This window comes from Oryctolagus cuniculus, chromosome 7 (assembly GCF_051225735.1).
Source record: "Oryctolagus cuniculus isolate XC-2025 breed Fujian yellow rabbit chromosome 7, ASM5122573v1, whole genome shotgun sequence".
NCBI classification, from domain to species: Eukaryota; Metazoa; Chordata; class Mammalia; order Lagomorpha; family Leporidae; genus Oryctolagus; species Oryctolagus cuniculus.
The window spans coordinates 87,711,998-87,727,691 of record NC_142873.1 but is presented as its reverse complement, the minus strand read 5'-3'; the positions used below and the strand labels follow the sequence as shown (position 1 = coordinate 87,727,691).

At 34.3% G+C, this 15,694-nt stretch overlaps 1 protein-coding gene across 8 annotated transcripts in view; it reads left to right on the top strand.

Moving 5' to 3' along the window:
• Positions 1-15,694, top strand: part of PRKACB (protein kinase cAMP-activated catalytic subunit beta) — a 226,672-nt gene that overhangs the window by 169,956 nt on the left and 41,022 nt on the right. For 5 of the 8 annotated variants that reach the window (XM_070076958.2, XM_070076962.2, XM_002715892.6 and 2 more), the window contains exon 2: positions 14,971-15,032. In XM_070076958.2, coding sequence (XP_069933059.2) covers positions 14,971-15,032 — 62 coding nt within the window. Of the gene's footprint in view, positions 1-9,487; positions 9,512-11,153; positions 11,178-14,970; positions 15,033-15,694 lie in introns of all 8 variants that reach the window. The other 3 variants (XM_008264968.5, XM_070076961.2, XM_070076963.2) reach the window with 2 other exon arrangements.

Sequence of the window (15,694 nt, the reverse complement as noted above, 5' to 3'; positions counted from 1 at the left end):
TTCTTTGAATCAGGCCAGTGTGTGTTTTTCTTTGAAAGTCTGTCATATAAACCACTGTGATGTTCTGGAGCTATTCAAAATAGAGTATGTTGGTTTTAACTGAAGAAAATTGTTGCTGCTTCTCTACTGCTTAGTTTTTCATTCAAGAAAGATGTGGATTGTAAATAGTATATACTTGATCATATTGGTCTTTCCCTTAAAGCTTTTCTTCTACCATAAGAATCATAGCAATAGAAAGTAGACATTCTCACTTTTTCAAAATTGTTCAATTTCAACTGATTTTTACTAGTGCCATAAGTGTTGAAATTCCCAGGCCATTCCTAATGTAGAAAATCACAAGTGAAGTGAGATTTGATTTGTAAAAATATGCAATGCTAGACTTTGAAATCTAAGTCTATGTAACTATACGTGGAATATGTATGTGTATGTGATTTTTCTTCTCCTTTGTGACAGTTAAATGTTAGTTTTTTTTTTTTCTGAGAATGTATCTTTCACCTTCTTTTACTGCTGCGTTCTCCAAAGTATCTCATCCATACATACATCTTCAGTCATTACCTGACTTGTCACTTCAAAAGTGAATTTTCTCTTGCCATCACCACATTTCTTCCTTTTTCAATGATTCTAGTTTCTGTAAATGACCTAGCTGTCCATGTAAGAGGTAAAAACAGAAATCTTGGAGACATTCCTAATGTTTCTTACCTTCCAGATGTGCACTCAGACCTTAAGTTCTATTGATTCTACATCAGAAATACCTCAGAAATCACTCCAATGTCTCCAGTCTCACTAACACTGGGAATGCTTTTAGATCAGGCACTCTGTCTCTTCTCAATCCCTTTACAATAATTGCCTCACAGCTCTCCCAGTTCCTGGTAATTTTCTCCAGATAAATTTCCATACTGCAACTTTAAAAATGCAATTATGCCTGTTTCTTAACCCAACATGAAAACTTTAAGAAAAGTTAGACACCTTAGCAGGCCCTGCAAGATTAATAACTTACCTTTCTGGCTTCATTTGCATGTCTCATAAATTTTGATGTAGCCGTTCTATACCACTTATAATTCTTTTCTACTTTTTCATATCTATATTCTTTAAAATGAATATTCCAAGAAGCAGCCATGCTTCTCAGTGCCTCCATTTTCAACTCTGTAGAATTAAGTGATTTCTCTGGGTTCCCAAAGTGAACTTATAAACTTAAAAAATTATTGTATTTTATTGAAACTGTATATTTGGGCCGGCGCCACAGCTCACTAGGCTAATCCTCCGCCTTGCGGCGCCGGCACACCGGGTTCTAGTCCTGGTCGGGGCACCGGATTCTGTCCCGGTTGCCCCTCTTCCAGGCCAGCTCTCTGCTGTGGCCCGGGAGTGCAGTGGAGGATGGCCCAAGTGCTTGGGCCCTGTACCCCATGGGAGACCAGGATAAGTACTGGCTCCTGCCATCGGATCAGCGCAGTGCGCTGGCCACAGCGCGCCAGCCGCGGCGGCCATTGGAGGGTGAACCAATGGCAAAAGGAAGACCTTTCTCTCTGTCTCCCTCTCTCACTGTCCACTCTGCCTGTCAAAAAAAATAAAATAAAATAAAAAATAAATAAATAAATAAAAAGAAACTATATATTTGCCTGTCAGTTTCTGGTCTCTAAATTTTGAGCTTCTTAAGCCAAACACAGTGCTTTATCTTTGTGTTTCCATTAATTACCAAGTACACTAAACGTAGCAAGGAAAACACAAATACTTGTAGAATAAATGATTTAAATATTTTTACATATTCGAACATTTTCTTACATTACCAGTGAAAATATCAATCATGTGTTTTGATTGTTTCAAATCAGAAAATATGACAGTACTTCAAAAAGTTTGCAGAAAGGGGAATTAAAAGATAACTTTATGGGGTCGGCATTGTGGCATAGTAGGTTAACCCTCCACCTGCAAATGCTTGGACTCCATATGGATGCTGGTTCAAGACCTGGCTGCTCCACTTTTGATCCAGCTCCCTGCTAATATACCTCGGAATGCAGCAGAAGATGGCCCAAGTTCTTGGGTCCCTGTACCCATGTGGTAGATCCAGAAGAAGCTCTGGGCTCCTGGCTACAGCCTGGCCCAGCCTTAGCCCTTGTGTCCATTTGAGTTGTGAACCAATGTACCAGTATATGGAGGATCTCTCTCTCTCTCTCTCTCTCATTTTCTCTCTGTGTCTCTCCCCCTTTCTCTGTAATGCTGCCTTTCAAATAAATAAAAAATAGATCTTTTTTTTAACTTTTATTTAGTGAATATAAATTTCCAAAGTACAGCTTATGGATTACAATGGCTTTCCCCCCCCATAGCTTCCCTCCCACCCACAACCCTCCCCTTTCCCTCTCCCTCTCCCCTTCCATTCACATCAAGATTCATTTTCAATTCTCTTTATATACAGAGTATCAGTTTAGTATATATTAAGTAATGATTTCAACAGTTTGCACCCACACAGAAACACAAAGTGAAAAATACTGTTTGAGTACTAGTTATAGCATTAAATCACAATGTATAGCACATTAAGGGCAGAGATCCTACATGAGGAGTAAGTGAACAGTGACTCCTGTTGTTGACTTTACAAATTGACACTCTTGTTTATGGCATCAGTAATCTCCCTATGCACCAGTCATGAGTTTCCAAGGCTATGGAAGCCTTTTGAGTTCACCGACTCTTATCTTATTTAGACAAGGTCATAGTCAAAGCGAAAGTTCTCTCCTCCCTTCAGAGAAAGGTACCTCCTTCTTTGATGACCCGTTCTTTCCACTGGGATCTCACTCACGGAGATCTTTCATTTAGGTCATTTTTTTTTTTTTTTTGACAGAGTGTCTTGGCTTTCCATGCCTGAAATACTCTCATGGGCTTTTCAGCCGGATCCGAATGCCTTTAGGGCTGAGTCTGAGGCCAGAGTGCTGTTTAGGACATCTGCCATTCTATGAGTCTGCTGTGTATCCCCCTTCCCATGTTGGATCGTTCTCTCCCTTTTTTGTTCTATCGGTTAGTATTCTCAGACACCAGCCTTGATTATGTGATCTCTTTGATTCTTAGTCCTAGCATTATGATCAATTGTGAACTGAAATTGATCACTTGGACTAGTGAGATGGCATTGGTACATGCCACCTTGATGGAATTGAAAAAAATTTTAAAAAGATAACTTTAATTTTGGCGCAAAAAGAATTTGAAATCCCCATAGCTTCTTTTATAATACACAATTTCGATGAGCTTGAAGACCCATATGCATGAATTTCAAAATTTTTGCACTGGAGCTGGCACTGTGGCATAGTGAGCTTGGCTTCTGCCTGTGGTTCCAGCATCTCGTATGGGTGCTGGTTCATATCCGGGCTGCTCCTTTTTCTGAACTAGCTCTCTGTTATGTCCTGGGAAGACAGTAGAAGATGTCCCAAGTGTTTGGGCCCCTGAACCTGCATGGGAGACCAGGAAGAAGCTCCTGGCTTCTGGCTTAGGATCGGCTCAGCTCTGGCCATTGCAGCCATTTGGGGAAGTGAACCAGTGGATGAAAGACCTTTCTCTCCATCTCTCCATCTCTCTGTCTGTAACTGCCTCTCAAATAAATAATACTAAAAATATTTATTAAAAAAAAGACTAGAAGAGACCTAAAAAACAATTTTGGAAAAAAAATTTGCACTAAAATAAGGTTATCTTTTAATTCGATTTTCTATGAATTTTTGAAGTGCTTACTATCATTCCTGCCTCATTTCTATAATATGAAGTTACATTAAAATGATTAAGAAAGTAAATTTTGTATGAATCAGGACTTTCCTGTTTCTAGTATTTAAAAATTGTTTACAAATGTAAAAAGTGCCTTCACATTCTAAATATTTCTTTTTTTCTTCAAATCTTTTTGGGAAAGTTTTGCTCTTTAAGTCAGTTTTGTCAAGAAATACTAAAAAAAAAAAAAACTTAAAAATCGAGTGAACTGTCTTAAGGTTTTGTTGGATTAGAAGAAATAGCAAGCTATTCAAATAGGCTTAAGCAGAAAATAATACAGATTTTATCTGGATGCAGAGTTAGAGTTAATTTTCATTAGAATTAGGATTTGGAAAGTTGACTGGGATCATAGCAGCACCTTTCTCAGTTTTTCTTGCTGAGATCACGTTCTTCCTCACATTTTTTCTTTCTTCTGCTTTGTTAGTCTCGATACATACAGAGTGTGTTGCTCTGCTGCTTCTACAAGATAGAGCTTAGTCAGCTGACAGGTTCATAGTTTATATGTCCTCCTAGTTCATGTGCTTCTTGATAGGACAGCATCACTGAATCACAGTCTTTGGTGAGAACTATGACCCAACAGTAGTTGAGGGAAAAGGCCTGAAGAAGGAGATGTTAACCTGCTAGTTTTAGGGAACTTACAAACCAGCACAAGCACTTAATTAATACCCTTTCTAGATTCTGACTGAAAATAAAAGAACACGAAACTGGGAAAGCAGTGTATTCGTCTTATAGTAAAAAAAGGTATTTGCCCAGATATGCACCTTATGAGATTAATCTTCAGGCTGCAAAGTCTAAACAATGATTTTTTTTGACAGGCAGAGTTACACAGTGAGAGAGAGACAGGCAGACAGAAAGGTCTTCCTTCCGTTGGTTCACCCCCTAAATGGCCGCTACGTCTGGCGTGCTGCACCCATCCGAAGCTAGGAGTCAGGTGCTTCCTCCTGGTCTCCCATGTAGGTGCAGGCGCCCAAGCACTTGGGCCATCCTCCACTGCCTTCCCAGGCCACAGCAGAGAGCTGGACTGGAAGAGGAGCAACCAGGACAGAACCGGCACCCCAACCGGGACTAGAACCTGGAGTACCGGTGCCACAGGCAGAGGATTAGCCAAGTTTGAGTAGTTTGCCTTCATGGAGAACAAATGTTTCACCTTCACTAGTTTAGAACAATGAGGCTTATAAAAGACCATGGGGAAAATTAATGTAAGACCCAAAACAGCTAATTTCTTTCACTCTCAAACAACTATATTGGGACAACCGAAAATTTACTAAGCCATTCAAAATTGAAAAAGTGGCCTTTCCTTCTCCAGTTATGACAGGACTCTTCTTATTATCTAAATGATAATATAAATATGTATAAACTAAAAGATTGAGAAGTTGATTCTAGCAGCACCTTGATCAAAGTGAGAAGTTCAAAAATAAAACAATTATGTTGTTTGGAGGATATTTGTAAAGTTTTGAAAAGCTTTTTGCTTATGAATAAATAAATAAGAAAAGTAATACAGAGCCTATAAAGAGGGTTATGGACCATCAAAAATAAAAAAATAAATCATAGCCTTAATATACTAGACCTAACTTATTATTTGTAAAATAGAAAGCTGCATTAGAAGCAGTAAAGAGCAGAATACTCACTGCAGGAAAGTAAATTAATAATGTGCTGAATTTATGTTTAGACAGTATTTCTGCAGCACGTTGTAAACTTAACAAATTATAGAGAGCATCAGTGTCAATCCTTAAAAGTTTGAAGTGAGCATGAAAATAAAACATGAAAGATAAGAAGGTAAAACAAGAGACCTGGATGAAATGAGAGCTGACCAAGAATCAGGCGCAATGGAAAACAGTATCTTTATGTGATAAGGAAGGATTATAAAAAAAAAAAAAACATAACATTTGCAGAATATAAAGCTGCATTAAAGGCAGTAAATAGCAGAACAATCAATACAGCAAGGTAAATCAATGATGTGAAGAACTAACCTGATAAGCCCTTCCAGAATCCAGGGGAAATGGACAAGATGAAAAGTATAAAGTGAAAAGTATGTTAATAAAATTGAACATTCTGCAAATCAAATGAATAGTATCCCCCACAAAACAGATATGATTAATAAAACAAAGGCAATAGCTGGTGCCACAGCTCACTAGGCTAATCCTCCGGCTTGCGGCGCCGGCACCCCGGGTTCTAGTCCCGGTTGGGGCGCTGGTTCTGTCCCAGTTACTCCTCTTCCAGGCCAGCTCTCTGCTGTGGCCCGGGAGTGCAGTGGAGGATGGCCCAAGTGCTTGGGCCCTGCACCCCATGGGAGACCAGGAGGAAGCACCTAGCTCCTGCTTTGGAGCATGCCGGCCGCAGCGGCCATTTAGGGGGTGAACCAACGGAAGGAAGACCTTTCTGTCTGTTTCTCTCTCTCACTGTCTAACTCTGCCTGTCAAAAAAAAGGCAATAATCTAATATAAGACTCTTCTTAAGTTAAAGAAAAACCTGATCTGTAAATCTAAAGAACTTCTTGCATTTTGACAAGATTTTTAAACATACTCCTAAATATGTCTTTGTGAAAATTTTTAACTTCAAGGATAAATAAAGAATTCCATAAACATTCAGGCCTATTTACATGTTACAGCCTAACACAAAATTTGTTTTATAAAGACCAAAATCTAAAATTAGAGACTAAGTAACTTGGTAATAGCCTAGAACAAAAATGAATGAAAATACAACAAACCTTGAAATACTGAGTAAACAATAACATGCATTGCCTTAATTGAATTCCTGAATTTGCAAGAATTAAAAGAAATTCCCAGGGTGCAAAAAAAAGTAGCAAATGAAAGCCATAGCTGTAAACTACTATGAGGAGATTTTCATGCTTTATTGACTAAAGAGCTTTCATTTTAAATGGCCTTACAGAGAGAGAAGGCAAGTACCCTGATCCACCCAATTTGGGATTTCTTCTTAAAGCCAGGATCCTCAAAGGACCCTACTCTCAGTGAAAGCATGGATTAGAAGATAAAACCTCTTCAATGACACTGGGAGAAAATAAGACAGTTGTTTTATTTGGTTTGAGTTCCTGGGGCTAGAGAAGGATGTGTGTGTATGTGTGTGTGTGTGAGAGAGAGAGAGAGAGAGAGAGAGACAGAGAGGCCTTTTTTTTTTTTTCAAGATTTATTTATTTGAAAGAGTCAGAGAGAAAGAATCTTCCATCTGCTGGTTCACTCCCCAAAAGTCTGCAAGGGCCAAGGCTCTGCCAGGTCGAAGCTAGGAGCTAGGAGCTTCTTCCAGGTCTCCCACGTGGGTGCAAGGGCCCCAAGGACTTGGAGCATCTTCCACTGCTTTCCCGGGCACATTATCAGGAATCTGGATCTGAAGTGGAGCATCCAGGCCCACATATGAGATGGCATCACCACAGACAGTGGTTTAGCCCACTGTACCACAGCATTGGCCCCGAAATACCTCTCTTGAGAATTTATAATGAACTGATTTCCCCTCAAGTAGGATTAGGTTTTTTAATATATTAATTGTGTGGACTAGGAGCCACCAATAAAATATATTAATGGGATAGTTCTAGACTAGCAGAAGCTAATGGAATACCCTATACTGGGACATATCTGCAATTCAAGTTCACAATCCAAAACCAAAATAGATACATACACAAATATGTACTCCAAATGACATTCTGACACAATAGATTTAGACCCCCTTGCAGAAATGTCACATTTACACTCTCATCTAAAACTAGTGACAAAGGAGTCATGCATTTGGCCTAGTGGTTAAGTGACTGGTTAAGACACCCATGCCTTCTATCAGAGTACCTGAGTTCAACTCCTGGCTCTGCTCCTAATGCTAGCTTTCTGTTAATGTGCACACTGTGAGACAGCAAATGATGGATAATTCAATTGACTAGGTCCTTGGGACACATGTGGGAGACCTGAGTTGAGTTCTTGTCTCCCAGTTTCAGCCTGGTCCATTCCTGTATTAGCAGGTAGCTGGAATCAGGATCCAGAGCCAGGTATCAAATCCAAGCACTCAGATAGGGGATGTGGTTGACAATTACTAAGCTAAATGCTCACCCTAAACTTGAGGTTTTAATTCCATTTTTCCGCAGGCTTTTTGAATGCCCTCATATAGCTTTACAAGAAAGACATTAGAGAAGAAAATTAGAAATATTTTCTCTGAAATTAGGAAAAAGAGGGTCAATGTCATTGTTTCTCTCCTTGATTGCATTTAGTCAAAACCTGAACAGTAAAGACAAGAAAAAATGGAGAAAACAGATTGTTATTAATCATAAATGATGTGTGATTATCTGTACAAGAAATTAAAGAGAATCTACTAGCGTAACTTTAGAATTGCTAAGAGAGTCAGGCATGATTTCCAGATATAATAAGATCAATATATAAACGTAAATTGTGTTCTGTTCAACAGCAGCAAACAGAAAAGTGATTTTTAAGTGTCTTACTTTTACAATAGCAACTGAAGCTCTAAGAACTTAGAGACAAGTCTAATAAATGAGTCCTTTAAAGGAAAAAATACAAAATTTTACTGAGAAACTTGTTTAATCTTTAACAGAAGATATTCATACTCATTAGAATAGCAAAAATTGAAAGTCTGACAGTAACACATTTTGTTAAGGCTATGGAATATTAGGGATGTGGTGCAAATATAAATTGACAAAATCATTTATTGATAGTTACTAAACTGATAATGCACATTCCCTATCATCTAGAGATCCACTTCTAGCATCATACTGTCTGGCAACAAGGCAGAATGTGTGAATTCAGAACTGCCAAGGAAATTCTTGACATAAATTGTGGTAGATATTATAAAGTGCATCCGAATGATTGCCTTGGAGCATTAGTTTTAGGACTATAAGTTTGGTTTAAGTTTTTATTACAAAATCCCATCAAACATAGTATTCACAGCTTTAGCATCCTCAAATAGAGAGGAAGTTGAGAGAACTTTACATATGACTGGTTGTGAATGAGTACACTGTGTGGATTCCTAGTGCATCCAGATATCCAGGTAGATATGAATCAAATAAGATAATGCGTCTCTTTCTAGAATTTGATTTATTTAAAATCTACCAAAGTATATTTTCTGTATAAAAACTATAATAAAAGTTTTTATTTTTCATAATTTAGTGAGTCAGTCAATTACACTGTTCACTTGTAACCAAGACTTGATAAAGAATTAGCTAATCATAAAGCATAAAGAGGGGGAAAGACAAGTAAAATAAATGTAACAACAGAAAATGCAGCTTTTGTTGCTTATTGAATTTCCATATATTCATGAAATTCTAATTAAATACTTTATTCTTTATATAAAGATTAATGCCTTAGAAATCAAAAGTAGTCATGGTCCAATCCAATAAATTACACAAATCCAGTAGTAGTATTAATGTTGTTTTTTTGAACCATTATCATTTTAAGGATGTAATGAATTTGCTTTGAATTAACCTACTTGAGTAGTATGAGCTAAATAAAGCACCCCTGAATTATACTTCAGATTATATGAATAGAATATTATAATTCATTAACATATTTCCAGAGTAGGGGTTTTATTGGTTAAAAGTATATATATAATATGTATATGTATATCATATATATACATACATATATATTTTCAAAGGATTTATCATAATTCTTCTATAATATATATGCAAGTATTTTAAATTCTATTTCTGTGTGTAATATAGTAGTGAATATAGGTGGGTGACTTCTTGTGAATATGTTATTTATATGTTATTTAATCTCTGTTTAATTTATTCTTTTTGATCAAGCACGCAAATCATCAGATGCATCTGGTAGGAAACTTCTCTTTACAGAATAACTGTTACTTTGATTGTTGTAAGTTGGATTTTTGAGGTGTTTTGTGGCAATTAGAATATTCTGTATTTAGCTTTTCCATGAATTCTATGTATTGAAATGAATTTTAGTATAGTGTGTCTATGTGGGGAGGGAGAAGGTATTCTTAGATAAAGCAAATAGAGCTCTAAAGAGTTGGGTGTTTGAAATAGAGATGGCAGAAGACAGACTCACACACTTGACTAGATTTATACCTTCCAGAAGTTTTAGAAAGTTACTTTCCCTCTTCAGTTATTTTCTTCATTGTCTTCATGAGTTATTTTATTCCCATTTCTATCCTATTTTGTGCTTTTGACATACATACACTAGATAACTCTGAAATAGAATAGTACTTTTATTCATGTAAAAGAGGGAGATGAAAACACTTTAATTACGAAGACAATGGGGAGCACATGAATAATAATCTGTTTAGTAACAAATATTGATACTGTAATTATAAGAAAGATACCATTAAAAAACAAATTCATTATTTCCACATACTACCTAATACCTGCTCTTGTCATAACAGAAAATTTTCTCATACTACCTGCATTAGCCATCAAGGTTTATAATGTTCAGGCCTCTAACCCTCATCATTCCCTCTATACTCCATCTGACTGCCCTGTATCTTGGCCAGTGAGCTTATCTTCTGTTTCCCAGGAGAAATAAAATCTAGCAACTGTGAACTAATACAGTTTAGTCCCCTTCCTTCCTGCACATTGGAAAGCATCACCACTGCAGACAAGCACCTCCCACTGCTGTATACACTCGTAGCCTATGCTTCATCTATTAAAAGTCAGTTGCCATTTCCTGGATAAACTGTGCTGTTCCTCTGTGCCTTCTATACAAGATCATCTCAGCTTAGAATGTCTTCTTCCCCAACTTTATCTGCCAGAGGGACTCTATTATTCAATACTCAGTACAAAAGCTGTGTGTCTTCAATTATGCCTTACCTTACTATCCAAGAATTTCTTCCTGCAAACGCTAATAGTTCCTTATAGTTAATTGCCTTGGTTGTGGTCCTTATCAACTCCATTATAGTATGTCTTAGCTTTTCTCATCTCCTTAGCAGTAGAGAGATATTTATTTTTTGTAGTATTCAGAAAATCACTACCTTATCAGACAGTGCTAAAGGTGCTCACTAATTGTTGAAAACATTAAACCAGCACCATGGAAGTATAATATATGAAAGAAACTTCATGTCTTTCAGAAGAGAGTGAAAAAAGTGTTATAATTTGTGGTGTCTTTCCTATAGTAGAGTTTAATAACAGAAATCTAGAAATGGTATCACAATAGGTCCAGAATATGTATTTTAATGTTTATATATTAATCTTATTAGCCATATCACCATGAGTTATTTAAGTTTTTGTTACTTGTGGCTTTAAGGAAACTTGGCACTGGGCAGTAGTTACTGGTTTTCTTTCTTTCCCATTGAATTTTTAAGTGTCCTACTCAAATACATACAGTCAAATAATTGAGTTTCTATATTAGCATTTTATTTCTGTATATATTCTGGGGAAATGTGTTTGGTGACTTCATGGTAATATGTTATTTTCTATGAGTATGATTTAATCACTGTTTAATTTATTTTTTGGACACAAGCTTGCTCCTCTTCAGAAATATCTGGTAGGCGATTATTTTTTAATAAAATAAATGTTACCTTTAAAGTTTTTATTTGGTTGTTTGCAAGTTTTTGTTCTCATAAAGTTTTATTTTATTAAGTGTATTGAGTTAAAATGTTTTAGTTGATAAAAAATGCTTTGTTGAATTTTATGTTGGGCTTAAACTACAGAAATGATTCATACAGGTATTATAGTTTCTTCTATGATATTTTAGAAACAATAAATATCACTATGAAGCAGTGGAAGTTGTACAGGGTAGCAGAAGACAAATTGTAATACACACCACTTATGTTACATTACTCAGGTTAATGAGTGGTTTTTGAGAAAATATATATATAGTTATTAATTTTGAATGAAACAGCTAGTATTTTAATATTTACTTTAGAAAATGTTTACTCTATTTCCTGTGTTCTGTTTTTCCTTTCTATTTTTCTTACATTCAATAAAAGTGAAAGTTGTGCTTTTATTGTCAAAAAGATATAAAAAAGGAAATGAAATGTATTGCAGAGAGTCTAGAAAACTAAACATATAGAATAGTCATAATCTATACAGTAATAGATTTATGAACTCTTCTTATAAAATGTGAATGATAATCCTTTTTAAGAATTGGATAGTGATATATTATAACTCACAGCAAGTTTTCTTATTTAAGCAGAACTCTAGTTTATCTAAAAGAGCACCCCAAAATGCCTAATACATTTGCAAAATGTTATTTGTAAAGTGTTCTTCATTGTAGAATTATCTGAATTACATGAGATAAAGTTATGCCATATATGAATTTTTATTAAATTTTCAAAATGCTTAAAGCGAACTTTGTAACCTGAACTTTAAATTATGACATATATAAGTAAATGCAGAAGTATTTCAGGGAGGGAATAAGAATTGTGCCTTTATGTACCCATAGAAATGCACACAAATTGCCTTTTGTTTCTTCTTTCTTCATCTCATGAACATGGTTGAATGTTCCTGCAAACAAATTCTGGGTTATGGACATATAGATTTCTTTTTGTACATCTTCTTTAGAATGCAATCTGATATACTCTCTAAAAAATACAAACTATAGAGAAAATAAGCATATTTGGAAAGAGAATATAATTGAAAATGAATACTACTGGGATAAAAATTTTTGTTGTGTCCTGCTTCCCCTAGTACCTAGTTTGCTCCCTTATTAACCAATACAGAACAAAATATATTTACATTATATTCTTTGAGAGTTTTTTTTTTTTTTCCCTAGGGAAAGTTACTAATCACTGTTAGATGCTTTATGGGTAGATGCCTGTGATCACACAGCTAAGTATTAGAGCCAATATTTTAACTATGGGCCAAGTTCCAAAGCCTGTGACTATTTTAGGGTACCACAATAGTTTAAACGGTTAAACATACATATGGCTTATGTATTAGAACTCAAGAAAACTAAAAAATTGAGAACCTTAGAGTATGTGCTTTACTGGAAATTCTGATTTGAATGTGGTACAGTGTTTGAATCTGGCTGTCTCTCTCACCCCTTATCAATTTACTACAAAAACCTTGTGTCTGTGATAGAAGTTTTTAAAAGAAGCAGAAAATCATGTATTTAGAGTTAAGCTTACCACTGTCTAAAAATAATAAAATTGAAAGTAAATATGTGTATTTCTGGATTGCTTGTTGTTTTAGGATTATTCATAATACAATGTAGTGTGAGATAGTTTAATTTTGGTATTTATGTTTTGTTATTTATAAGATGTATATTATGGTTATTATATTTTCAGAGAAAGTTAACTGTGGTCATCTTTGCATCTAAATAGTGTACATATAAACTAGATATTTCATGTATGTGTATATATTTATATGACAAAAATGTTTCAAGAACACAGATTGCTTCATAGGAGTATTTAAAGACAAAATAAAAAGTTAACAGTAATCTTTACAGGGGAATTCTTTTTTATGTTGAAACAATTCACAAGAGTGAATATTTGACTAATATGCATTTCTAATTTTTTCATAATATCTTCATGATATCTATTGTTTACCTTCTACATTTTTTCTTAATTCCAGATACACATCATAAAGTGATAGGAAAAGTTGAAACAGAATATTAGTTTTTTTTCTTTCTCTTGTTCTCTTCCTTGTTTCCAAATTTCTATGTTCATGCAGACATCTCAAGTTTATACTGGAACTTGATGTGCAGGTTTAAAATAGTTTTACAATATATTTTTAATGATAAGAGGTATATTCAGAGAATCACAAATTGTTTCTTAAAAGCCAAGTTGTATTTTGTAATAGATTGTGTTTTAATTTATTTTATAGCCATGAGTTCTAAGTTAAAGCCATATGTAGACATGGCTGTTTCATGCAAAAATAAACCTTATAAAATCACTATTCTTCAGTTGTAACTAATACATAGTTTTAGAAATAAAATGACTTGAACGATCCTAAACCCCAAGAAAATGTAAGAACTTTTCACTCAACAGTGCACCCTGGCCCTCTATCCACAATGGGAGATGAGGAATTAGATCACATTTGGTTAATTAGGTGCAACTATTTAATTAATTATTTTGGTGTATGATATTTTCCTAATGGGAATATTGTAATTTTTAAAATAATTTTTCTCAAATTTTCTAAAATAGGTATTTGAGAATATTTTAGAGCAAAATACTTATGACACTTTATAGAAAATAGTAATATCTCCAGAAATACATTCTTTACTGTTACTTAAAAATTAATGTCTGCTTTTGATACAGTCAACATGATTGGCAATCTCAAAACATTTAGAATGTCAGCAGCCTTTTGGTTAATAAAAATCTTTTGCCAAAGATTGCATTGGGGATCAAGGAGGAACTAATAATGTATATATTTACATGCCTCATGGTAATACTACTTTTTGAACAAAAGGAAACCAAGATAATAACTAGTACAGTTAAGTTCTACTCTTATACCTACAAACATGAGTGCTTTTTGTTAATGCCATTTTTTCTCTTTAAAGTTTTCTTTCTATTATTTGTTTTTAAACAGCTGAAGTTGTTTTGTAAACAGAACCCATTGTTAATAAATTTGGGGGAAAACAATGAAAAATAATACTTTTAAATGATTCATCATTAATAAATTTAAAATTTCATATCACATCTCTATAAAATAATGACTATTACTGTTCAATATAAAAATATCTGGTTTTGAATTACTTTAGTATAAATTTTAAATAAAACATTTACATTTGTTTCAGATTTAGAATGAGATTTTTAAACTGAGGTTTTTGTGGTGTTTTGTTCTGCTTTGTTTTTAAGGTGGTGTGGATATCCTTTGTGTGTTTGTTAGTCGGTGGTTTTATCTTTTCTCTATCCTTAGTAGAAAGAACAAAAAATTAATAACATAAATTCTTGTACCTGAAAACAGCTTTCTATCAAAATCAGTTATTTTTGGACTCCACAAATGAATAAGTTCATGGCCTCCAGATGCTTTATGTCTTGTTTAAAGGCTCTGTTACTATCACTGCAGACTTATTGATCCACAATCACTATTTTGTTCTGGGTTAATTTCTAACTGTTTTAATATTACTTTCAGGTATGTTTTCAGGAACAGTATTTTTGTTATTAGATTTGAAATTATCAGAGCCATCTTCATATAGAACAAGATTAGAGCATCACAGAAATTTGAGAAAGTGTTTTCTTTCTTGTTCAGAGACACTTAATAGCTCTCTAGTGTGTCATGTTGGTGAATATACGTTTTGTTGCAATAGTTGACATAGTCTGCTTTTTCTTAAGGAGAAAATTTTATATGTAGTATTCTTACAAGACAAAATCTGTTTTTATATATAATTTCAGTGAAAGAATTTCTAGCCAAAGCCAAAGAAGACTTTTTGAAAAAATGGGAGAATCCTCCTCCGGTAAGGAATATTTAAAATATTCTTATATTCTTTATTTAAAAACCTTGTGCTAAGTAAAATCATGATTCTTGCCTAATGATTTACTACTTAAGAAATTTCAATTTGCAAGTACATTAGTAAATACAAGCTTAAGATGGGAATTTGCCATAATGCCATGTTTTGATTTATTAAACATTCATTTTATATAAGCTTAGAGAAGGAACTAATTTCTGCAATAATAGCTAATTATAAATTTTGATACTAATTTCAGGTTCCTATGAACCCTTGTAATTTTCTATTATGTTACTATAGAATTATGTCTTTGACAGCATATACAAAAGTTTGACAATATGATTACAAAATGTTTGATATTATATAACTTGAAATATTACAGGATATGAGGCAGTTGGTATATTTATTATTGAAAGAAAATCAAGGACTAGCATAAAGACATGTTCTGTTTATTAATAAAATTTATTTCCATTATTTGGTTAAACTATATTAAACATTTCAATCATCTAGTTGTTAAAACGAAGAAACTAATCTATAAAATAAATTTAATTAGAATTATATACTCTTTCTACACTGGTAAAGAATCCTATTATTATGAAATTAAAATATGTTGTATCTTGAAAGATAGGTTTGAATTGCAAGAGATTAAATCCAACAACTGCGAACTCTAA